The sequence below is a fragment of the Lithobates pipiens genome, unplaced genomic scaffold (genome assembly GCF_037356315.1).
Source record: "Lithobates pipiens isolate NorthernLeopardFrog02 unplaced genomic scaffold, aLitPip1_a1.2 Scaffold_1, whole genome shotgun sequence".
Classification (NCBI taxonomy): Eukaryota; Metazoa; Chordata; class Amphibia; order Anura; family Ranidae; genus Lithobates; species Lithobates pipiens.
In genome coordinates this window covers 180,141,616-180,166,838 of record NW_027507685.1, presented here as the reverse complement: position 1 = coordinate 180,166,838, position 25,223 = coordinate 180,141,616, and the positions used below count along the sequence as shown (strand labels likewise).

The 25,223-nt window shown below is 43.9% G+C and overlaps 1 protein-coding gene and 1 non-coding gene across 2 annotated transcripts; both read left to right on the top strand.

Moving 5' to 3' along the window:
• Positions 1–114: 114 nt before the first annotated feature.
• On the top strand, positions 115–24,640 carry SSR4 (signal sequence receptor subunit 4). The gene is made up of 6 exons (XM_077478980.1): positions 115–279; positions 13,028–13,146; positions 22,059–22,133; positions 22,512–22,601; positions 22,686–22,751; positions 24,442–24,640. Exons 1-6 carry the CDS (start codon positions 222–224, stop codon positions 24,544–24,546), a joined length of 513 nt encoding a protein of 170 aa, XP_077335106.1. The 5' UTR covers positions 115–221; the 3' UTR covers positions 24,547–24,640.
• Positions 587–722, top strand: LOC143989816 (small nucleolar RNA SNORA42/SNORA80 family). The gene has a single exon (XR_013277082.1). It is a non-coding gene; the product is annotated as a small nucleolar RNA SNORA42/SNORA80 family (small nucleolar RNA).
• Positions 24,641–25,223: the final 583 nt, after the last annotated feature.

Genomic DNA, 25,223 nt, shown 5'->3' with positions numbered 1-25,223 from the left:
ACATCGAGAGCACTTTTTTTATTTAAATTTTCATAGATTTGTTTATTTGTTGTCATTTTGGCAATGCTTTGGCAATGCAACCAGCACTAAACATGGCGTCCGCTGTCATCATCCCAACTAGTGACGTGTTACATTTCAAGCTGAGGTGGCCTTGTATAACTCCTCCCTCTTTCTTGTCTGACTTTCCCTTCCAGAAGCTATTTTGTGTGTAAGCAGGGATCATGGCTGGAGTGTTCGGCTTGCTGGTGGCTTTGCTGTTGATTGCGGCGAACTGTAGAGGTGAGCATTGGTTCTCTTTTTTTCTTGGTATAAGAAGTATGTTGTTGAATTATGTTAGTGAGGTTTGGGTTGATTGTATTTTCGTTTGTGTCTTGAGACTGCGTGTGTGTTATACATAGTAAACGATGGCAATTGCGTGTTATACATAGATGGCAATTGAGCCGCAGAGAGCATGTTCTGAAAAGGTGTCATTAATGATTCCGGATAGCGCAGCGGTTAGGTGCGGTGTGTAGGAGTGTGAGTGAGGGAGGACGGTTCGTGTGGCGGTGAGTTCGAATCCCTGCTGCAGCGGCATGTGGATCTATATGCATGGCAATGGATTTATGGTGGGGTCTCTTCAATGATCCTCTCATAGTGTACCCCATGCTATATGAATATCAGATCCGAACCATTGGTAGGTCCTCTCCACAATAGGCCTTACCACTGAAGTGAGCTGTACAGTTTTAAAGCTGAAATCCAAGTATGTGCATTTATTTTGTACTGATCTAGTTCAAACAATTTTTTGTTCATCTGGCCAATTCCTGTGAATCACTATAGCAGACACCACTATTACACTGATCCTATCTTCTGAGTGTGCAGTGCAGACAGTGATTTGCATGGTGCCCCCTGCTATCAATCTGTGCAGTAAGGAGGCTCAGAGCCGGTGTCGGCTACTGTCCCTCGTTGGATAGTGCCCTCCCGGTACTGTGCTTGCACAGTACAGAGGACAAGGAGACGCTCAAAGTTTCTAAAGATGAATGGCGCCTGCGCACTGAATCCAGGTTCAAGCCCCACCATCCAAGTGGATATAAAGTTAGAATAAAAAAAATTGCAGAGTGAAGCGTGGCGAGCAGCCCTCTCACTAAGTGCTGATTAACATCATTTACCTTATGTTCACTTGCATGGTGGGGCTCGAACCTGGACTCGGGGCAGAAGGTAATATTAAGTGCGCATGCGGCGTTCATCTTCTGAGACTTTTGGCGTCTCCTTGTCCTCCATACTGTGCAAGCACTGTGCCTGCGCAGTACGGGGTGGACATTATCCGATGGGAGGGGACAGGTCTCAGCAGAACACCAGGAGAGCCTTGGCTCTCGTGCAGTTTACTGGATCGGGCTCAGGTAAGTATAATGGGGGGGACACATGCAACACAGAAGGTTTCATATAATAATAATAATAATTAATAGAATGCATTAAGGTAGAACTGTTAGCCTTTACAACCAGTTTAAAGTGATAGCAATGTGTGTCAGTGTTTGTTATTTTTATCAAAAAAAAAAAAGTTATACTTGCTCTGTGCAATGGATATTTGCAGATCCTCCTCCTTCTGGACAGAAAAATTTAAAACTGTGGATTAACCACTTATCCGTAGGTGGATGTCGTATGACTTCCTAGATTTTAAGTGGTGGTATTTGAATGAAAGCTGCAGGCATCATCCAGATATCTTTTGTTTTTAGAAGGCGATTCCCTGTAATCATCATAGATGCACCTGCCACCCTCTGTTACATCTCACAGCTCACCCGTGCAGTCGGTGAGCTGGAGAATGAATTTGCTAGCAGTTTACCATAGAACTGGGCATAGACCAGATGGTCCCCGGCCATCTCTATGACCTTCCAAAGATGAAAGCAACACTGACGTCACTTCCGGCACCGGCAGATGTAAACATTGCTGTTTTCTGAAAATCCAGAGATCGATTTTATTTTATTTTTCCCCGCAGTCTTTCCAGCATAGGAGAGAGATGTGGGAAATTCTGAACCTCTAGATCTCTCCGTAAAGAGCACCTGTCATATTACCCCACGTGCCCCCTCAAAATTGATAGCACAACTATAAGCCAATCCCCCGCATGCCAAGGTCCTAGATGTAGTCCTGTACTCTGAACTCTTGCTGCTTCAACCTTGACAACATCTCCAGAATACTGCAACTCCCTTCTCACTGGCTTACCTTTACATAATATATCCCCCCTTAAATCCATCATGAATGCTGCTGGAAGACTCATCCACCTTAACAACCACCCAGTATCTGCTACACCTCTGTCAATCCCACTGGCTTCCGCTCAGCCAACAAATGAAATTCAAACTGCTGACAACTACTTACAAAGCCATCCACAACTTGGACCCCCAGCTACATCACTAGCCTAGTCTCAAAATACCAACCTAATTGTTCTTTGTTCCTCTCAAAGCCTCCTGCTCTCTAGCTTCCTCGTCACCTCCTCCCATGCTCCCCTCCAGGACTTTTCCAGAGCCTCTCCAATCGTATGGAACTCATTACCCCAATCTGTCCGACTATCTCCTACTCTTAGCTTTTAGACAACAATCCCTGAAAACCTTTCAGGGGAAGCCTATCCTACCCACACCTAACAACTGTCTGTTTTCTTCATCAGCTCAACCCCCAATCGCATCCCCCCCCCCCCCCCACAGTTATTATACAATTTTTTTTTATTTATTTTTTTTCCACTTGACCCTCTCTTCTAGATTGTAAGCTTCAATGAGCAGGGCCCTCTGATCCTTCCTGTACTGAATTGTATTCTAACTATACTTTCTGCCCTCATGTTGTAAAGCTCTGCGCAAACTGTTGGTGCTATATAAATCCTGAATAATAATATCTTCAATTGTACCATAATTTACTGGAAATCTGCTTGCCTTTACAAGCTCCATGAAGGCCAAACAACTATGCAAAATAGAAACACAAATCGGCACACTGGTTAATGCAGATAAACACCCTTTACTAATTTTAAATTGATAGAATTGTACACACACTAAAATTACTTTGGTGTCCGTTTTATAAAACGGAGATCAGCCGTGATCTTCAGGATCACGGCTGATCTCTGAGGTGTATCGGTTTATGTAGCTGAGGTAAGGAGCTCTCTAGAGAACATGGTCTCCACTCATCACAGTGCATGACTGTTCTGTCACAAACGGCCAGTTTATAAAAGTGAGATCTGAAGATCTCACAGCCATTACACTGAAATATCTCCCTTAAAGATTCACCAGCTCAGAGGTGGAGAATTTGGGAGAGAAGGTGGTACGATTAGAGGAAGAAGACTTCTTTCTTCCTAATATCAACACCAGTGGCTTAAAAATGAATATTAACATAAATATATACTAATATACAAGTGTGTGTGTGTGTGTGTGTGTGTGTGTGTATGTATATCTGTATCTCTCTCTAAATCTTATATTCACCGACTGACACAGCTCCTCTCTTCGACCATTGGCTTGTTATGCCACCTTCAGGAGAGGACTAGGCAGAACATTTTAACATGCAATAATAAAAACTAGAACTTTCTAGTTTCGCCCAAGGGGCGGTCCCTTAGGTAACACCCCCCCCCCCCCCCCCCCCAGCCTGCCATGCAGCCTCAGTTTTATTTTGCCTAGTGAAGAAGACCCTAGGAACTCTGCGGGCCCATCGGTCCATGTTTTTTCTGCAGAAGCTTTGCTTTTTGCACAAGACTAAAGAACCTGTGATCTTCTATCAATAGCTGGCTGGATGACACACTGGATACCCTTATCCTTGTAGTCTCCCCAGCCTGGCCAGCGAGCGTGTGCAGACCAGAGCTACGTGCTGGGTTGGCCACGACGTACCTCAGCTCCAGAGGTGGTCGTGGGCGTAATGCTCTGGGACACACATATGACCGGTCTACTGATGTCTGCGTCAGTGTGCCGGGCCAACAGCCTCCCCGTACTGATCGGAGAGTGGGTCTGTCATGGAATATCTCCCAGCTCTGCAGGACTGGTAAGTACAGCTTTCCCTGCCTTGGTGGGGCTGAGCAGCTAGGCATTCCTTGGGAGGTAGATTCGGAAGTCCCTCTCTTCCCTCCCCTCTCCCTGTGGGGGATGCTGCATGTGGCTGCTGAGCGGTGTGTGTCATGTGCATGGGCTCTATCGATCGCTGCAGCGCTGTTCACCGCCATTTTTCTGTCGCTGTCCCTCATAGTATTCAGTGTTTGGTGGCCATATTAGGTGGGGGTAAGGAGCAGCATGCTTTCCTGTAGCTCGGCAGCCATTTTCCTTGTGTCTATGTCCATTAATACTGGATGCTCGATGGCCATTTTCTTGGTGCCTGAACACGCAGTAGATTGGTTTCAGCGTCATAAGCAGCAGCTCTGGATGACAGTCTGATCTCCTATGCACCTGTGAGTTGACAAGGGACACAGGCACTACTAGCTGGACAGCACAGAACCAGTCAGGGTGGTGAGTCCTGTGGAAAAGGGTCCCTCAGCCAGCAGCAGTTAGGAGGGTGGGTCCATCACTGTCCTAACTCCGCATCAGGTGGCAGACAGGGTAGGGTCAGCATGGTTTCAGAAACTGGTGTTTCTTCCCCCGTAATCCAGGCAATTGCAACCGGTTCACCTGCAGACTGCAGTGCCTCTGGATGCCTTGTTGTGGTCCTTAACACGTTCGTTGCCAAGATGGAGGCGGTGTGTGGTTGCAAGGTTCTAAAAAGCATCCCCTAGCCCCCCGTCCTCCGGGGAGAGCTCTGACGCAGACTTGGGCCCTGCTGAGGCTGGTGACCTCTGCTCTGTCATTTCAGATGACACGGACCAGGACCAATCGGACAATGAGGATGAGTCCCCGTCTGGGTCCGTCCATGATAAAGCGCTTGTTGGAGCACTTATCACAGCTGTGTGGGATAGCCTTTCAAGAGCCAGCAGATCCCTCTGCTGATGTAGCGGCCCCTTTTGGGTCCTGTGAGCCAGCCCGTTCACCTAAGGTGTTCCCGTATCTGACTTATTTTGACAAGTTAATTTACAAGGAATGGGGTTGACCGCAACTGAACTTTTCGGTCCCCAAATACATGGCGTTGTATTACCCCTTTGAGGAGAGCCTTTTCAAAAAATGGTCGGCTCCTCTGGTCGTGGACCAGTATCCAGGTTAAACAAAGTAACCATGATCCTAGTAGAGGAGACTCCTGCATTTAAGGACCCCACGGACAGGAAGGCTGAGGCAGTGGCTCATTCCTTGTTTACGGTTGTGGGGTCAACCATGCAACCAGTACTGGCATCCGCACTTGTGTCGCAGACACTAAATGAATGGGCAAAATTATTGCACTGCGAATTGGGAGAACAGGCTTCCCCTGTCTGCGTGGAACTAGCAGACAAACTAGTGCAAGGCATTAAGTATGTTTGTGACGTGGCCCTGGATACTCGCCCTCTGTTATCCTGGGCTTCAGTGTCCACAGTGGTGCTGAGGCACCTGATTTGGTTAAAATGCTGGACTGCCGGCTAGGCACCCAAAAAAAGCCCTGATGGATCTTCCCTTCCTTGGTGACCGGCTCTTTGGCGCCTCTTTGGATGATGTTGTTAAAAATGCCACAGGTAGTAAGAGTAGTCTACTCCCACAGGCCAGGAAGGCTAAGGAGCCACGCCTTAGGCAAGGGCCCTCTTTTTCCACTCACAAACTGATTTTTTTTTTTGTCTACTCGGGATGTCTACCAAGCATCCCCAGCCTGACAGGATGACTTCTGAAGGACCAAGAATATCCCTGGAACCACAAGCCTGCGAGCAAGAGTGCTACCGCATGAAGGTTTGCCCACACCTGCAACACGGGTGGGGGGTCGCCTTCGGGAGTCTGGAGCTCGATGGACCTCTGGGCTGTCCGACCAATGGTTCTGCGATCTTATTTCCTCCGGCTACAAGATTGTTTTACAGCCAAGAGAGAAAAACTGTTCCTTCCCCTCCAGCATACCCGTTCTCCCAGCTCGCTGGGGGGCCCTATTGGGGGCAGTAAGGGTCCTGCTGAGTCGCGGTGTGATAGTACTTGTTTCGAAACGCTTCCAGGGGTTCTACTCAAACCTGTTTTGTAGTGCCCTTAAAAGGAACAGGTATGTCCAATCTTGGACCTAAAAGCCCTCAACCACTTTGTGGAAGTGCAGAGGTTCATAATGGAATCAGTTTGCTCAGTAGTCGCTGCACTCCATCAAGGGGACTCCCTGGCATCTTTGGACATCCAGGATGCTTACCTGCACATACCCATATGGCTTTGGCATCATAGGTTTCTGCGATTTGCAGTCGGGGAAGCCCGCTACCAATTTGTGGCTCTCCATTGTGGTTTGGCATCAGCCCCCCAGAGACATTACCAAGGTATTGGCTCCTGTTTGGCATTGCTGCATCAACGCAGGGTTGCGATCGCAGGATACCTAGACTATCGCCTCCTGAATTGGAGGAGGATGTGGCGATCGCCATGCAGACCCTGCAGGAATTTGGGTGGCTGTTCAACCAAAAAAAAAGTTGGTGATCATACTTACTCAGCGTTGGGAGTACCTAGGCTTGCTGCTGGACTCAATGGAAGTGAGAGCTTGTTGACGTACTGAGGCTGCATGGCAGGCCGGGAGTTGTTACTTAAGGGACAGCCCCTTGGGCAGAACTAGAAAGCTCTAGTTTTTATTGTCACATTTAACATGTAATGCCTAGTCCTCTCTTGAAGGTGGCATAACATCCCAATGGTCTAAGAGGAGCTGTGTCAGTCGGTGAATTAGAGAAAAGGATTTTATGGTGAGTACAAAAACTCCTATTATATCTCTATCTCACCAGAGGACCTGTAGTCCGCCGATCGCGCAGGAAAAAGCAGGCAACGTGGGGGCCCGTGGGGGACTTGTTGGTGTCCTCCGGCCAACACTAGGATGCAAATAATTATTTTTATTTTTTTTTTGCGCCTTTTTTTTTTTTTTTTTTTTTTTTTTTTTTTTTTATATTACTACAGGCTGTGGAGGGACACAAGCAAAATGGAGGAAGGATTTTATGGGCAGTTCCAGCAATTAACGCTGCTATATCCTCTGTAAACAAAAACCTGACTTGTTCGGTCAACGATGCTCATATGCTAAAGGGTCCAACAGATAAGAAGTTGGCATTCCTTTTTAAAAAAAAAAAAATATTCCGCTTGCAGATTCAGTCATTCAAACCTGTGCTGGTGTTCAGAGGCCTATGGCCACATCACCCTGAAACCGCCCAATCTTGCCTGATCTTGGAGGCTAAGCAGGGTCTGGCCTGGTTAGTACCTGCGTTGGAGGCTTCTAGGACCAGTTTTTAGAGGTACTCAAAGTTTATTCCTGATCAGCAGGCCCAGGGTAGGCCGGCAGATCAGAAGTGGTCTGTTTTACAGTTCACGGCTCATGCTAAGGCTGGTACATGTGCATAGAATCCCATGGTTGAAAGATTGTCAGCCGAAGAGCCATACAAAAAGTTCTTGACTAGTTTCCCTTTTTATGGTGAATTATATTTGGACATTAATCTGGATAAGCATATTCAAAGAATTTTTAATGGAAAAAGGTTCCCTTTTTTCCGGTTAAGAAATTGTAAGTATTTTTCATTTAAATGTGCTTCTTCTCCAGTGCCAGGGGCATCTCCCTCCAGGCAGTCGCAATGGCTTCCACCATCAGGATTCAAGAGGTAAACCTCAGTCAGTCCCAAGGTCAAGAGGAGGTAACCCACAAAACAAAATACTTAAGCCTTATGAAAGGGTGCCCCTGCTTGCTCGGGGTGGGGGGGGGGTCTTTCTACAGCTTTCAAGGGTCTCAAGTAGTCCGCCTGCCAATTCTCTATTCCTGAAATGAAAATTGCAGATAAGCAAGCAATGTTGTGTTCTGCCCAGGCTAGAACATTATTCATCTCTCTTTGGGCTGCACATCTGCTCGTGCCCCCCTGGTGATTGATGTAAGCCACCTCCATGGCCTTGTCAGACTGAAACTTGACAGGACAGTCCCGTAATTTGACTGTCCCAGATTCTAGGGCCAGACATACTGCCCGAATTTTCCAAACGTTAATGGACAAGGTCCTCCCCTGGACAGAATTTTCTTCCAGGGCTGCACCCCTTTCTAGAAGGCTGGCATCTGTTAACACGTCCCAGGATACAGGTAGAAAAGATTTTTTCCTTTTTGCTGGATACTAATTTAGGCTCTGACTGGAGAGCCAAGTGTATTGGGGGGGGGGGGAACCAAGGCCTGAATCTTTTTATTCCAGACCGACAGTATACGTACCGTATATACTCGAGTATAGGCCGACCCGAGTATAAGCCGAGGCCCCCAATTTACCCCCAAAAAACTGGGAAACCTATTGACTCGTGTATAAGCCGAGGGTGAGATATGCCTGTCCATCCCTGTGTGTGTGTGTGTCCATCCATCCATCCATCCCTGTGTGTGTGTGTGTGTGTGTCCATCCATCCATCCATCCCTGTGTGTGTGTGTGTGTCCATCCATCCATCCCTGTGTGTGTGTCCGTCCATCCATCCATCCATCCATCCCTGTGTGTGTGTGTGTGTGTGTGTGGCCTTGTGTGTCCAGCCTACCTGTGTCCCCAGCCTCCGTCCGGTCCCGAGCCTCCGTCCGGTCCCGTCCCGTCCCGAGACTCCGTCCGGTCCCGTCCCGAGCCGAGCCTCCGTCCAGTCCCGTCCCAGGATCACCGCTCTTCGTTGGCGCCCATTTTCCTGTTCAAATGCCGCGCCTCCCTGTCTGTGATAGGCGGAACACAATTTCCCAGCAGTCTGTGTTCCGCCTATCACGGCCATCCTTTCATCCTCGTCCGTAGTACGAGGATGAGCGGATGTCCGTGATAGGCGGAACACAGGCTGCTGGGAAATTCAGTGTTCCGCCTATCACAGGCGAAGGCGGAGCCGGAGGCGCGGCTTTTGAATTAGAATAGAATGGCCGCTGTCTGTCTGCTCGACACGCTGATCGAGCAGGCAGACAGCGATGACTCGAGTATAAGCCGAGGGGGGCACTTTCAGCCTCAAAAAAGAGGCTGAAAATCTCGGCTTATACTCGAGTATATACGGTATTTCTGGTGTTGAGAACCAGTAACGCTGCTTTCCGGTTGCCGTGGAACGAACGCTACAAGTGCGGAACCGGAAACACGCTGATGCCCGTATTCAATGTTTCGTGAGTGATTCATGATAATGGTGTGGCTGTGTTTACATTAGCGGTACTTCACATGGTTGTTTTTTTTTTTTTCTTTATCTCGGTATATGCACTCCCTTGGAATACTCTGAGAACTTTGTGGATGGAATCCTTTTTTACATCCTCTCCTATTTTTACAGAATAAAGCTGTGTCTGACCCCTGGACTGAAAAGCTGAGTGTCCACCAACTTTGAGTGGGGTTACCAGAGGGGGATCATTGCCTTTTAAAGGATCTCCTCTTCATCCCATCCTACTGAGAGCATCCAGCACTATTATATTGAATTTCACCTTGATGTGCTAATATCTATATCTGTATCTATTTGTGATCACTATTGTATAAGATTAGCACTTTATTCCGCTTGCGCAGTTCTTTTACTTTGTCATTCATTTTAAGGTTTATTCCTTTGCGAACAGCAGCAGCGGACCTAATTATTGATCTTATTTATTTTTTGCACTTTAAATGATTACTGATTTTTCACTTTGAACATTCTCCTTAGCAAAGTTTTAGTAGGTTTCTCTGTTCCACTAAGGGAACCTCTGATATCACCAACTGGGATAATAGATGATCCAGTGGTCAGAGACTTTTTCTCTGGATCCCTGGGAACATTTTCCCGTAGAAAAAACGAGGAGACACAAACTCTCGGATCTTTAGTCGTAACCTAGAGTAAAAAAACTGCAGAAGCTACCCATCTGTCTTGACATTTGTTTCTGCCAGATCTTGAGAATTGCAGGAGCCCCCCACCCCCACCTGAACAAGCAGTGGCGCCCCTTCATGAGGAGGCTTTAGCTTTCTGCTTTTTGCCCCAAGATCTCTTATGAGACCTGGTGCTGCCCTTGGGGACTTCCCCCTTGAACCTGATGGTTGAGGCAGTCGAGACTGCCTAGAGGCTGATGCCCTTGGCACAGGAGAGGCAGCATGATTAAAGGAGGAATATTTGAACGTCTTGTTTACTGGTAAAAGAGAGCTTTTCCCATTAGAGGTCCTTTGGATGTACTTATCCAGATCGTCTCTAAATAGCCATACACCATGTAAGGGAAAACTAGCTAAGAGCTTTTTACACGGTGCTTTGGATGATCAATTTTTCAGCCACAGAACTCTGCGAAAATGCACTAGTCCAAGCATAAGCCCTGAGGATTAAATGAGTCTTTCATAGCATCTACTGTGAGACACAGTGTGTCAGATACACCAGCCCATTGCCGGGCCTGCTGATCAAGCAGAAGTTCAGGTATCTCCACAAACTGTTCCTTAATGGGCTGAGATACACCAATTGCAGCAAGAACTGGCTGTGCTACTGAACTTGCTAAAGACATATTGTCTTTAAAAATAAATTTTAAAAATAGTCTTGCTGTCTGTCAACAGACAACACAGCAGCGGGACTCGAGAGTGCCCCCTGGGGAATGCAGGTCTCCATGGGGGCACTGGAGAACAGGAGGAGCAAGGAGCCCGGAAGATCAGGGCCTCTCTGTGCAAAATCCTTGCACAGGAGGAGGCAAGTATGACATGCTTGTTTTAAAAAAAAAAAAAAAAAAAATTCTTTAGTAACTCACTGGGGGACACAGATTGCATAACAAGATCCAAGTTTTAAAGCCCGTAGCCTGTGCTAAAGCAAAACTTGAGGAATTGGAATAATTTTACCCTTGGAGTTTTGGGCTGAAGATTTGCCTTATTGTATATTAATACAATGCTTTAGGATAGGCAGGGATCGCGTTCAGCAGGAGGAACCAGTAAACTGCTGCAGGGGACCTTGGAGATCAACACTACAGGAAATTTTCATTCCCTAGAAAATTTCAGGGGAACATCTCTCAGAAATGGGGCAGCATCCAATGATGCAGTTGGCAATTTTTTTTTTTTTTTTTTTTTTTTTTCCAGCCTCGAAACGGTAGATAAATGAAATGGTATATAATTCACACTGGACAATGTAGGCACACCCACCTTGTCTACAGCTGCTGTCTTTCTCCTCAAATCAGCTGTAGGTAGGCCTAAATGGTCTTAAACGTAGTAAAATTCTGGACGTTATACAGTGTATGATTTTATATATGGTTATCAAGTTGAAATTTGCTATTTTTGGCAAATGAACAATACAGCATTTTTATAGTATGATAGCAGTACATATAAACTTGGTCTGTAAAATTGCACAGCTGTATAAATGGTGAGTTTGTGACATATGCGAACATAGACATGAGCACATAGCTGTTTTTTCCAAGACAAAGGGGTTGGGGCTGTTCTGATGTTCAAATTGTATGGAATGGGGCTGTTCTGAGGTCTGCAGTGCATACATATACATTAGAGCTAATCTGAGGTCTGAAAGTGGTTGTAAACTCTCTCCCACAACTTTGTCCCATGTAAATCAGCCGTCAAAAACCCTAATGAACACTGCTTGTAGATATCTCCTTACTTGCTTAGTATTGTTGTAATCCTTTTTTGTTTAGAATGACGTCACTTAGAATGCCCAGATCTCCCCTGATTTATGGCACTCTGTGTGCTTGTCTATCTGTTATCAGGACTTCCTACAGCACACCACTAAAATCCCAGGAGACGGCAGAATCATTCAGAGCTCCCTCCTACACACCATGTGACATCACATGCTGTGTAAACCTGGCCATTACTGCAGTCTTATCAGCTGAAGCTGATAAGACTGACAAAGGCAAACATTACACAATCTGCACAAGTAAATACTATGAAATAAAACAAGTTGGCTAGGAACGGAATCGGGGTTGCCATAGAAACATTGGATTGAGAAGGAGGCTTGGTTAACAGTACATGAAGTGCTCAATGTAAGGGCGGAAATGCACTCCACAGTGGACTTAGAAAACAATACTTAAATTAACTGATGAATACAAACTAAGATTTCACACTTTAAGATAAATATCGATCATTTACTAGCCCCCCCCCCTCAAAATACAATCCAGTATTTGTAACGCGGCCACCCACCCTATTCAGATGAATGACCAATTGGCATAACCCCTTTGACCTCTATACCTTCTGTAGGTTGCGATGTTGAGGCACATCCTCAGATGGGCTATTCCTTTCACTCTTTTTATAATATACACCTACTAAGGAACCTGGCATTTACCCATCCCCACTCCAATTTGTCCTCTTTCTTTATGCCCCTCCCCCCCCCCCCCCCCCCCCTTTAAAAATGTTGGTGGTGTGCTGGACAAACGCATCAGTTATAGCCTCAGATAACAACCTGTGTAAAGCATATTAATTACTGTTTCCTAAGCTTAGTCTGACAAATTACTATACTATACCAGTTTCCTTAGGTAACTGCTTCAACAACGGTAACAACTCATGTTTTTTCATCAGTTACTCTTGGGTTGTCAAACTGACCCTCTGCCCTCTCCTGTATTCACTTACTACACAACGAAACCCACTCATTCCCCACTAGCTTTATCGCAGCCATCGGGACGATTAGTAACAAGGGTTTGATTGTTACCCCTCCCAAGGTTGTTCAAAATGTTGTATTTTCTATTATAACCATTCATGTGTACCATATACACCTTGTTTCATGGTGTATGTAATGCCTTGTTATGTTCTATTCTTTACTCAATAAAAAAAAATAAAAAAGAAAATACTTAAGATGGCGTTGCCTAATCCCTGGAAACAAGTTTTTTTTTTTTTTTTTTTAAAGCTTCTTTAAACAGTAAGTAATATGCGATTTGGGCTGTATTACAGTGGCTATAGTTTGATTATTATAATGGGCTAAATGAAGAGAAGCATCAGAGTGGGAGATTTTACCTTCTCTTGAAGGTGTATGTATGGGAATCTAGTCACATAAAAGTTGCGTAAAGCTGGCTTTTGGCTTTTAAAACTGGCTTCTAATTCTGGGTGAGATTTGACTAGACTTATTTTAACCTAAATTGCATAACTGTTTTGTATCTTTCTTTTCAGCTGAAACTTGCACAGAACCTTCCATTGTTCCATCCTACTATACTACCTCTGATGCAGTTATATCGTCTGAAGTGGTTTTCATTGTAGAGATCTCTCTGACTTGCTCTAATGGGGCACAGGTGAGTTCATACTGGGTGCCTGAATTTTTTTTTTTTTCCTTTTACCATTCATTTTATCACCATGGTGATTTATGGTAGTCTACTTAAAGGCCAGGTTTGCCTTTAGGGGAAAAATAGTAAATGCACATATTTTTGAAGGTAAAAAATGTGGATTTTATTTTTTTTTGTCCAACAGGCGCCTGAAAAGCATTGCACCCACAATCGGATTGCAGGTGCAATGTCATGAAGTGGCGGTGTGGTCAGAGCCCTGCCTACTGTCGTAGGAGGTTGCGCGGGGGGGGGGGGGGGGGGCATGTTTTTCATGTACACCCTAAATACCAGTGTAACATGTTCTAAGGATGTAACATTTTGTAAATCATGACAAGATCATCCACTTTTTGGATTTAACTATTGAGGTGCAAAATAACAAATAACTTTTTTTTTTTTTTTTTTTTTTTTTAACCGTAATCCACAGGGCTGGTAATTTAAATTGCATTTGCTGACCTTTTAGGTCATTGTAGAAGGTTAGAGGGCACTGTGCCCAGAGGTGATTGGTGGTTGAAGAATCTTTGGATATTCACCAAAACACTATATATTTTGCTTTTAGTGTTTGAATTTTGTTGGTCACCACAACTTCAATGTGGACACTTGATTTTGTTTTACAATTGAGAGCACATTTTGTCTTCTCGCATCACTGAATGCTTTTTGCATCTGGTGTTTTATACCTAAAGTGGAAGTCCATGCAAAATCTAAAATCTCCATCTATAGACACCAGGGATCCATCACTAGCCTCTCTATCCCTGTAAAGGAAAAATTCGTTTACATACACTTTTTTTTTTTTTTTTTTTTGCCAATCTGACCCGCTCAGACCAGATCCCACGCTGAGCTGTCAGCTGTGGCTTCTCTGTTTAGGCGGGTGCAGAGGAGACGGAGGACAACGAAATCCTCATGGTAACTCTACAGTTGACATCACTTCCCATTTAATTTCACAGCAGGTGTCCTCTGCAGAGCTTCCGGACCTGGAGTTTGGGTCGAGCAGGTCAGAGGTATGCATGCTCCTCCTTTTCTTTACAGGGATAGAGAGGTTTGTGTTTTAGATCCCTGTGTATAGTCTACAGATGCAGGGATTTTAGCTTTTGCATGGACTTCCACTTTAAGTTGAATATGTTGACATTAATCTCACAGCACGTAAGGTTAAATTCTTTACCACATGTAGATCTTTTCCAATTTTTTTTTTATTTGTTACTTTATATATTTATAGGAACAGCGCACCATTTTCATGTTCCAAAAATGAACCTTGCCTTTTTAAAAGATGGGTTAATTTTTGCATTATAATTGGGCTCTGGAACCCCCTGATGCTGTACAGCCAAAAAATATGTAAATAAAATTATATTTTTCTTATTGTTACCTTAAAAATCACACTAATAGAGGTATTTTTCTATTTTTCAAAAGAGCTGTATGCTCCGGGCAGTACTTTCTATGGTTTTGGTGCTCGCTTTATCACATGGGTACGCCTTCTCTATAGTTCACCGCAGGCAGCAATAGGGGTGTCAGACAGAATGTCCCCTGCTTTTGTATTGGGCAGGGGTGTCTCTGCCATAGCGATTTAGCCCCTAGCAGCTTTGGTGTGTAATAGTCCACATATCGCCATGTATCGGGTTTCAGTATGGCGAATTTCATGAGAAGCTCATGCTACGAGCCTTAATAACTGCGTTTGAAGCTGAACTATTGCTCAAGCAATGCATGTGCGTTTTTTTTTTTTTTTTTTTTTCTCAGCCATGATGGGTTGAAAACAAAAGTTTAGCGACTTTAATCGCACAGGTTCTCTAACCTTGCCCAGGACTCTCAAACAGGGGAACTAGGGGCGGGAGAAGACTAATTCCCTCGGGACCATGGATGACTCTTCTGAGGTGTCAAGTGCGGGAGAACCAGCTGGTTTCATTGTCCCCACATTTATGCTCCTTCACGGAGTGTTTGGGTTCGTTAAAGCCTCCTCAGACTGCATGCTTTTTCCTGTCCATTTATTGTTGGGAAAGCTTTTTTTTTTTTTTTTTGTATCTGAAGATCTCCCAGATAAATGTTAACACGTGGCCAGTATTTTGGCCAGAATGGTAATGGCCACAGGTAGCAAAGATATATGGTCCTATAAGAGTTGGGTCTGTGGATGTCGTCCCCGGTTTTAAAAGTAATACAATATGCACCCTGGTCATAGACTCTGGCAACCACCCCCTTCCCAAAGCATTGTTATATACTTTCAATAATTGTAGAGCTAACTCAGCCGAGTATAGTTTCTATACTTCAATTGGGATGCCATCATCTCCCAGGGCCTTGCAATTAAGAGGCTTCTACTCTTCTACTAATAGGGGAGTCTAGTGCCCTACTATGTGTTGCGGAAGAGTGACTTGGTCTAGACAGTGACTGATATCCGACAGGGAAATCTGTGTTTTTGGGTTGATAGAGCTTGTCATAAAACTGCCGCAACTGATCCACTATTCAAGGGAGCTAGTCGGTGTCCCATTTGCTAAGTGCACTGCAGAAATAGGTGTCTCCCCTTGTTGTGCACTAACAATTTTAGTCAACAGGCGGCCAGTCTGCTCACCCTCCTCCTATTAGGCCTGCTTCCTAAAAAAAAAAAAAAAAATAAAAAAAAAAAATTCCTTTCTGCTACGAAACATTTTAGTTGTAGTACCCGTTGAGCTTCTAGCCATGCCTCCTGGTTTGCGGGATAAGGGTCGGATAGGTAGCATTCAAAGCTGAGTTCCACCTAAAAGTGAAACTTTTGCTTATCTGATTCCTCCTCCCCCCTCTGGTGCCATTAAAATAAAACGAATGCTTGAAATATCACTCTGTGTAATGAATTCACTTTTTGAATTACTGAAATTAACTTTTTTTTTTTTTTTTTTTTTTTTTTTTTTTTTTTTTTTTTGATGCACCTGTATATAAATTTAATTATCTAAATGCAGAGATGGGGTGCTGCAGCTGCACAGAGGTGCAGGATCTGTGTGAGGCGTCCCTTCTGTTTCTAAAAAGAGCCTCTCCATGGCTGCACGGTGTAGTGCAGAATCTGGCAAAGGAGCTCTGTCCTGTCAACTGAGACAAGGTGGGGGCAAAGTCGAGGGAGGGTGCTACAGTTGCAGGAGAGGTGCAAGGGCTGCATAAAATGTTTATGGTCTAGAATATGGTCTCCTCAGGTTGTGATTTTTACTATCGGTCAGAGAAATCCAATTTGGTGCCTCCATTACTGTACATTCCTGTTCCTACTTGTAATTTCAGTTTAAGAAATGTCAGCTAATGTCAGGCATGTTGAAGTCACCCATAACCAATATTGCCCACTATATTGAAAGATTCTGTCCAGGGGAGATGGTCCAGGTTAGAGGACCTTGCCTATCAACTTTGTTGGAAGTTTCAGGCAGTACATCTGACATAGCTACGGCGGTGGATTACATCAATCACGAGAAGTCGTGCAGCCCAAAAAAGAGGTGTATAATGTTCTAGCTTTGGCAGAACACCTCACTTCTTGCCTATCGGCAATTTTAATATTTCAGGCGTACTACTTGAGACACCAACAATTATTTCCAAGAAAATGATCTCTTCACCCTGACATCTTCCTGGACATGGACGTATTTGTGTCCAGATTCATTAATAAGGTTGACAACTTTATGTCAAACAAGGGGTCTGCTAGCAGGCAGAACAGATGCATTAGTCTTCCCAGGGGAGTATCAGATCTTGCTGATCTATGCATTTCCTCCAGCTCTGCTACTTCTGCGCCTTCTCTGCAGGATTAAGCAGGAACAGAAGAAGGTGATTCTGGTGACCCCAGCCGGGTCCCAGAAGATCTTAATTTATCGATCATAAAGAGAACAGTAGAAGTCCTTTGGACTCTGCCATTATAGACAGACCTTCTTGCACAAGGTCCGGTATTTCATCCTACTTTATGGACAAGGAGTTTAAGAGGTTTGACTGTTGAATCCCACTCTATAAAATATCGTGGGTGATCTCCTTCAGTAGTGTCTACTTTGACTAATGCCAGGGTGGCGGCTTCCAGAATCACTTACTATAGAATCTGGAAGGCATAGGTTTCTTGGTATGGATCCATGGGATGGCACCCCAGGAAGTATGTCAATAGACAGGATTCCTGTATATGGGATCTGAAATGTAGTTGGCCTTGACTTTTATCAAGAGCCAGATCCAGGCTGTGTCGATTGTCTTTTCCTATGGCCTCTTGCTTCCCACTCTTGGGGCATAGCTTATTCAGGGGGTAACACGGTTTATCCCCCTATCAAGGCATCTTTTTAAATCCTCAGGATTTAAAATTTGGTCTTTTCGGCTTTGCTGAATCAGCCGTTTGAACCTTACGAGAAATTCTCTTGGTTCTTTGACAAACTTTTTTTGCTTGCCATTTCTTCTGCTAGAAGAGTATTGGAACAAACGGCTGTCTTGTAAGAGCCATATTTCGTCATGCATAAGGATGAGGTGGTTTTATGTCCTTATCCTGAATTCTTACCAAAAGTGGTAACAGGTTTTCATTTAAACCAAGATATTCTTCCTCCTTTCTCCCCAGAAGCCTTAATTTGGGGAAGAGAAAGCACTAGTGTCTCTTGATGTACTTGTACATATGCGAAGGACCCTTTTGGTTAAAGGGTTGGTCAGCTGAGACGCCTTGCAAGAACCTTCTAACTAGTTTCCCCTTTAAGGGAGAATGATTATTTGAGGATAGTTTGGATAAATACATTCAATTTCCAGTGGAAATGGTACTCTTTTGGCAGTCAGGGGACCCACTCGCATACGGAACAGATGCGTTGGCGACCCCGTGGGATCAGTTTTTACTGATCTATGCACTTTTCCCTGATTCAGTTGCTACCTCAAGTTCTTTGCAGGATCAAGCTGGAAAGAAAATCTGAAATACTGGTAGCACCAGCATGGCCCAGAAGGTCATGGTACGCAGAGATCGTAAGGATGGCAGTGGAGGGTCCAGGGCTCTTCCCACAAAGGCCAGACCTGCTATCTCAGGGGCCGATATTCCATCCTACTTTAGGAACACTAAATTTAACGGCTTTGCTATTGAGACCCACATTCTGAATAAACGTGGGCTTTCCAGGTCTGTTATCTCTACTTTGATTAATGCTAGGAAGCCAGTTTCTAGAGCTATATATTATAGAGCCTGGAAAGCTTATGTTTCCTGGTGTGAGTCCAAGGGTTGTTACCCTCGGAGATATATCCTCATAGGCAGAATTCTTTCCTTTCTACAGTTAAGCGTAGAGATGAAGTTGGCCCTGACGGCCAAGTCTCAGCCTTATCAATTTTTATTTTAAAGACTGCTTGCTATGCATTCTTTAGTCCAGGCTTTCATGCAAGGAGTGCTGCGGATTAATCTGCCAGTTAAATCACTCTTAAGCCCTTGGGACTTAAATGTAGTTTTGTCAGTGTTACAAAAACAGCCATTCAAACCGTTGCAGCATGTTCCCTTAGTCCTTCTGACTAGGAAGCTGATATTTTCATTTGCTATATCTTCAGCAAGGAGGATTTCAGAATTGGCTGCTCTTTCTTGTAAGGAGTCATATTTGATTATTCATGAGGACAGAGTGGTGTTGCGCCCTCGTCCAGGATTTTTGCCAAAAGTGTTTTCAGGCTTTCATCTGAAGATATTGTCCTGCCAGGGTTTTTTCCCAAGACCTTGTTCCATGGAAGATAGGTCACTACATTGTCTTGATGTAGTGAGAGCAGTGAAAATGTATTTAAGAAAACTGCTCCGATTCGTAAGACTGTCTTATTTCTTCTGCCAGAGAGTCCTAAAGAAGGGACAGGCAGCGTCAAAATCCACTGTCGCTAAGTGCATTTGGCAAATTATAATTCAAACTTATGATTTAAAGGGAAAGATTCCCCCTTTTCAAGTTAAGGCACGCTCTACCAGAGTGGTTGGTGCTTCTTGGGCAGTGCGTCACCAGGCCTCCAGGTCTCAAATCTGCAAGGCCGCGACTTGGCCTTCAATACATACATTTGCAAAATCAAGTGCATGTAGGATGGAATGGGATATCGCCTTTGGGCGCAGTGTGCTGAAGGCAGCAGTAGAAGTCCTCAGGTCTGGGGGTTACCCTACGGGTTGTGTCTCCTTCTCAAGTAGCATTGCTATGGGACATCCCACCAAGTAATTACTTGAGACTCTGTGTCCTATGATGTACGATAAAGAAAATAGGATTATATTACTTGTATTGCTTGGCTACAAAAACTGAGTGCTCCTGGAAGGGGAGTCAACTTCCTGTATTGATTATACCATTGTAAACACCTGAAGGTAGGCTTATAACCCACCAACTATTTACTTGAGACTCTGTGTCCTAATGATGTACTCCAAGAAAAGGATTTTACAGGTAAGCTGTTTTAAAAATCCTTTTTTTTTTTTTTTTTTTTGTTTATAGCACAAAAAATAAAAACCAGAGATGATCATATACCACCAAAAGAAAGTTCTATTTTGTGGGTAAAAAAATGTCAATTTTGTTTGGGTACAATGCCGCACGACTGCGCAATTGTCAGTTAAAGTAACAGTGCAGAATCGCTAAAAATGGCCTGGTCATTCAGCAGCCAAATCTTCCAGGGCTGAAGTGGTTAAGGGAGTGGGGTTGTTTTTAATTCAAAGTTCCAGTAAATCTTTATTAAGTCAGCAGCTACAAAAAAGTGTATCTACTCTTTTAATAAAGTCACTCACCTGTCCCCACAATCCAGTGACGTGGCCACCTAAACCCTCCATTCTCTCCCTCGCCTGTCCACAGCCCTGGTAATACTACTGTGGGCATCCGGCTGTGACAGCTTGCAGCTTCACAGCCGGGTGAGCATGTCTCAATGTCCTGAATGGCCGTGCGATCTTTTGGGACCTGTGATGTGTCCCAGAAGATTGCAGGCTGGAAGGGCCGCCTAGGCGGCCCAAGCAGAAGTGGGAGTTCATCGGTAATCGTGATGCATCGTGGAATTGAATCGTGAGACCAGTGAAGATGCGCACCTCTAACGTCAATCCCCACAAGGATAGCGCCACTCGGAAAAGATGCCCTCAAATATGTGGAGGATATATCTCTAGTGCTCTTGAGACAGGGCAGGTCCCCTACTAATTCCTTTATTAAGGCATCCGTGTATTATTTTCCCAGCCTTTCTAGTGGGCCCTTGATAGCCGACACTATGTGCCTGCCGGGGGGGGGGGGGGGGGGGGGTTGGTCATCGATTTGTGGAGCTTTGGAATGGTGTAAAGTGGGTGTATTCAATTCATGGACCTCAAGGTAGTTTAATTCTTGCTTTGTAATTAAGTTAGCCTTGTGCAAAGGACAGTTTTTGGTTTAATGTTTCTACAATCATGGGAAAAGGATAGGATGTCTAGCAATTGTCGCCTGACCTCCTGTTCATATTGACTTTCAGATAGGATGACAATATTGCCACCCTTATCGCTATCTTTTTTAATAGTTAAAATTTGCATCCTGAAGTTCTTTAAGAGCTATTCTCTCTCCTTTTTAGATTGTCTATGTCCTTCCAGTTCTAATTTATTTTTGTAAGATCTTTTTTGTACTTGAGCCAGAAATAGACTGATCCATTTGTGTTTGGATTGAGGGGGCATCTTGACTGATTTGAAGTACTAGTTAGACGGTCTAGCGTGTATGTGTAGTTGGGGGATGCTGTATCAGTCTGAATCTGTATTTTCCTCAAACAGTGAAACCAAAGTTCATAGTGCTTCCTTTTCCTCATTAGTTTGGTTGACAGTCTAGATACTGCCATACTAATCGCCAGAATACTCAGATTACTTTCTTAGGAAAAGAATGGCATCTTTGTAGACCTCAAATTCATTGATGACCTGGGTGAGGAGAGTCCCCTTCCAAGTAGGGAAACATGATGTTGCTTAAAGCAGACCTCCACCCTGAAGTGGAAGTTTCCGCTCATCTGATCCCTCCCCCCCCCCCTCAGTGCCACAATCGACACCTTTCAAGGGGGAGGGGGGTGCAGATACCTGGATAATCCAGGTATCTGCACCCACTTCTCAGGACAAGCTCGTTGCAGAAGCGCCCCCCCCCCCCCCCCCCCGTTGTGTTCTGGGAAACAGGACACAGCGGGGACCAGTAGAGACGCGCAACAGTAGGGAACCGGGCAGTGAAGCCGCAATACTTCACTTCCCGGATCCCTGACAGAGGATGGTGGCGGGGGCAGCAGATGACGAGCGATCGCTCGTCATCTGCCGCCGACATTGCTGGACCCTGGGACAGGTAAGTGTCAATTTATTAAAAAGTTTGTAGCTGCTGGCTTTAATAATAATAAAAAAAAAATAAAAAAATTTAAAAGGTGCAGCTCCTCTTTAAGTTGGGCATTCAGTAAAATTAAACACCTTCAAGTTCAGAGTTCAGACTCTCCGTTCTTCTCCTCCTCCCCAGCTCCCCCCCCCCCCAGGTCCTGGACTGAATTATGATCCATTTCCTTTATCTCCCTGCGTGTTCGGAGTTCCCTTGTGGGGTGTGGGTTTTTTTTTTTTTTCTTGCTCTTTTCTTGATCATTTTTGTGTACTGTATGTTTGAGATTTTCATTTTGCCTCTGTGTGGTTTGTTCGACCTTTTTGGAAGGGTACAAGGGTTTTCCTTATCCAGAGCTGCGCAAGAAAGCTGCTATGACACAGCTGCCTGTTCTGGTGCACTGATCCTGCCGGTCCAACATCCTCGGAGATCTGCACATGGGGAAGTGAGCCTGAACCCGCTGCTAGCAAATCTTAGGTGGCAGAGGCACTCTGCATATTAAAGGGGCATGCTGCGGGGCAGGGAATGCGCAGGGGTGAGGCACTTGCGGGTTGGCATTACAGCGACTTGATCTACCTGTCACCTGCATGCAATCAACAATTTGCTGACCCTGCTGTAGATTATCTTGTTGTGCAGTATAATTTGTGGTTCTAATGATTGTACTACTTCCTTTTGTAGAATGTTGCACTTTATGCAGATGTGAACGGAAAGCAGTTCCCAGTTACCAGAGGCCAAGACATTGGAAAATATCAGGTAAGAGGATAAACACAATTTTGCCTATTAAATGTGTTTCCTATTAAAGCAGGATTTAAACCCAAAGACAAAAAAGCAATATTGCAGTTTACCAATCCTTTGTGGTAGCTGTATTCGTTTTTATCTTTGAGGTCTCATTCACACATTTGGATTATAAAAAATGATCTAATGCTAATTAACACTCCTATAGATTTATGACCTCTTCTCTTTTTTAATGCAAAAAAAAAAAAAGCTTCAAAAATAAGTGGTAAATACTTTTTTACTAGATGGCATTGTTTGGATCTTTTTAACCAACAGGATCACATCTCTAAAATCCTTGTATAGATGATACAACTGCATTTTCACACAAATGGTATTGCATTTTTGTTGTCTCATTAGGTATCGTGGAGCCTGGAACACAAGAATGCTCACTCTGGGGTCTATGAAGTAAAGTTTTTTGATGAAGAGTCCTATAGTCTGTTGAGAAAGGTCAGTGGCTGAGAGAGTTCTTGGCTCTGTTTTTGTTTATTTTTAATAAAATTGTTAATTTACTAATGATTCTTTAATGTACAGGCCCAGAGAAATAATGAAGATGTTTCCATCATCAAGCCTCTCTTTTCAGTTAATGTTGATCACAGGGTAAGCTTAATTCAGTTTTTAATGGTTCAGATGTTTTTAGGAGATATATAGTTTATCATTTTCATTTTTCTTTGTTTCACTGATAATGTGTTTGTATATACTGCATACAGTTCTTATTTAAAAAAAAATAAAAAAATTATAAACAGGAAAACATGAAAATACATTCTCTTTATGTGGTTGTATTTAGTTAAATAAAACATCCCACATTCGTGATTAGGACTTAAGACAAAGGAAAACAATTGATCGGACTTTAAATCAAACTAGAACACATTGTTTTCATGAAATCCATAATTTTATTGGTAAACTAAATATAAAGAGATACACACCGAAAACAAGTGTCAATTAAAAACCTAAATAATGACATTCATGCAATGATTGGCCGGTAAAGGCCAAAACCAAAAAATGTGTAGTGTTACGTGATATCTAGTATGAATGAGCCCCTGTGCGCCAACACGTTTCCCTGGTTTGCTTCCTCAGGGGACACAGGGAGGAGAAAGGAAACAGGCCTCACTGTAGATAGAAAATTGCATCAATACTATTTTATACAGAGGCCATATATGTAATATAATTTTCATAGCATGATTATGTTTATATCTATATAAGAGCACATTGACCACGCCTGGATAGGATGCATATGTAGTAGTTTCCCTGGGCAGGCATCAGCGCACAAGGAAAGCCAAATACACTGTTAAGCTTCCGTTTTGCTCCGGTGCTCGCCCAGGGAGACTACCCCATATTTTTACAACTTATATGCAATCTTTTTCTATCTACATAGTGGGGCCTATTTTTTTTCTCCTCCTTTTGTGTATCCTAAAGAAGCGGACAGGGGCTCAGTCACTCGATATCATGTAATAAAATACAAATACCTCAGACGGACTAATTTGGGGGGGTATTTAGAGACATGGCGTATATTATTTTATTAATTTTTTTACATACTTTGCTTAGAACGATGATTTTTCACTGCTCTAAGCAAATATATAAATATAACTTTTTTTTTTTTTTTTTGAAGGGAAGCCATTCATTGTTTACAACTGCCATGTGATCTGCAGTGATTGGTCACATGGTACCGGGCTGGTACACTGATTAGTCATCCATCGGACACAGCAGATGACTGAGTGCGGCCCGTTCTTGGGAAGACGTCGTTTGACGTCCTCCCAGAACAATAGGTTTCCCGCCTGTCATTTTACAATGACGCAGATTGGAAGCAGTTAAAATATGTATGCAAACGCGATACATTTTATGTTGCAATACTTCATAGTGTAGCTGTTGGCTTGCTAAAGTGATGCTAGCCCAAAGGCATATGTTAATGGGTCTCATTACCGAAGTAGGTAAAGACTCCTACATGGATGGCATATCTTTCAGTATGACCAAGTGTGGAAGTGGTGGTATATCCTTTTCCCCAAGATGCTTGTTTCTAAATGCCTGTAGATGGCCATAGACGGCAAATGCATTGCACATTGCTTTTTGAATTTTTTCAATATGTTGACCTCATCAGCCAAAACTATTCAATCTAGCTGAGTAATTCTGTCTGTGGCATATGTAGCATAGTATTCAGATTAGTTGGGGCCTGGGTAACCATGTTTTTAAAACAAAAGCCACCTTGAAGAAGAAAAATGTCACCTTCATAGCTAATGTATTGGCAACCTATGGTTATTATGGCTTGGCTTTCTTCTTTTTTTTTTTTCAATAGGGTGCTTGGAATGGTCCATGGGTGTCTACAGAGGTACTTGCTGCACTCGTTGGCATTTTGGTGTACTACACAGCATACACTGCAAAGGGCAACATCCAAGCGTGAACAATCATGTGGGACTTGTGGTGTGGTTTGTCCTGATGTAAAAAGTTATATTGTTTTCTCATTAATGCAAATAAAACTTTTCTACACAAAGCTGCTAATGTGTTTTTATTCCTTGTATGCTACGGTGCCTTGAAAAAGTATTCATACCCCTTGAAATTTTCCACATTTTTGTCATGTTACAACCAAAAAGGTAAATGTATTTTATGTGATAGACCAACACAAAGTGGCACGTAATTGGAAAGTGGTTTGAAAATGATAAATGGTTTTCAAAATTTTTTTTTTTTTTTATTTTTTTTTACAAATATCTAAAAAATGTGTGGCGTGCATTTGTATTCAGCCCCTTTAGGGCCGGTTCACACTGCGAGCCGCGGCGAGGCGTCTCCGACTTCCTCGCCGCGACTTGCAGGGGGGGTCAGCGGCGACTTGCAGAGGACTTCTGCATAGAAGTCAATGCAAGTCGCCCCCGAAGTCGCCCCGAAGTAGTACAGGAACCTTTTTTCTGAGTCGGAGCGACTCGAGTCGCTCCTCTCAGAACGGTTCCATTGTACTCAATGGGGACGACTTGCGGGAGCGAGGCGAGGCGAGCCGTGTCGCCTCACGCCGCAGTGTGAACCGGCCCTAACTCTGATACCCCTAACTAAAATCTAGTGGAACCAATTTCCTTCAGAAGTCACCTA

What these genes read in the sequence shown, in the direction of transcription:
- SSR4 (XM_077478980.1), top strand. Translation starts at nt 222, where the DNA reads ATGGCTGGAGTGTTCGGCTTGCTGGTGGCTTTGCTGTTGATTGCGGCG. An exon ending in AAGACATTGGAAAATATCAG is followed by an intron (nt 22,134 to 22,511) that starts GTAAGAGGATAA and finishes TTGTCTCATTAG; the next exon opens with GTATCGTGGAGCCTGGAACA. An exon ending in CCTATAGTCTGTTGAGAAAG is followed by an intron (nt 22,602 to 22,685) that starts GTCAGTGGCTGA and finishes TTTAATGTACAG; the next exon opens with GCCCAGAGAAATAATGAAGA.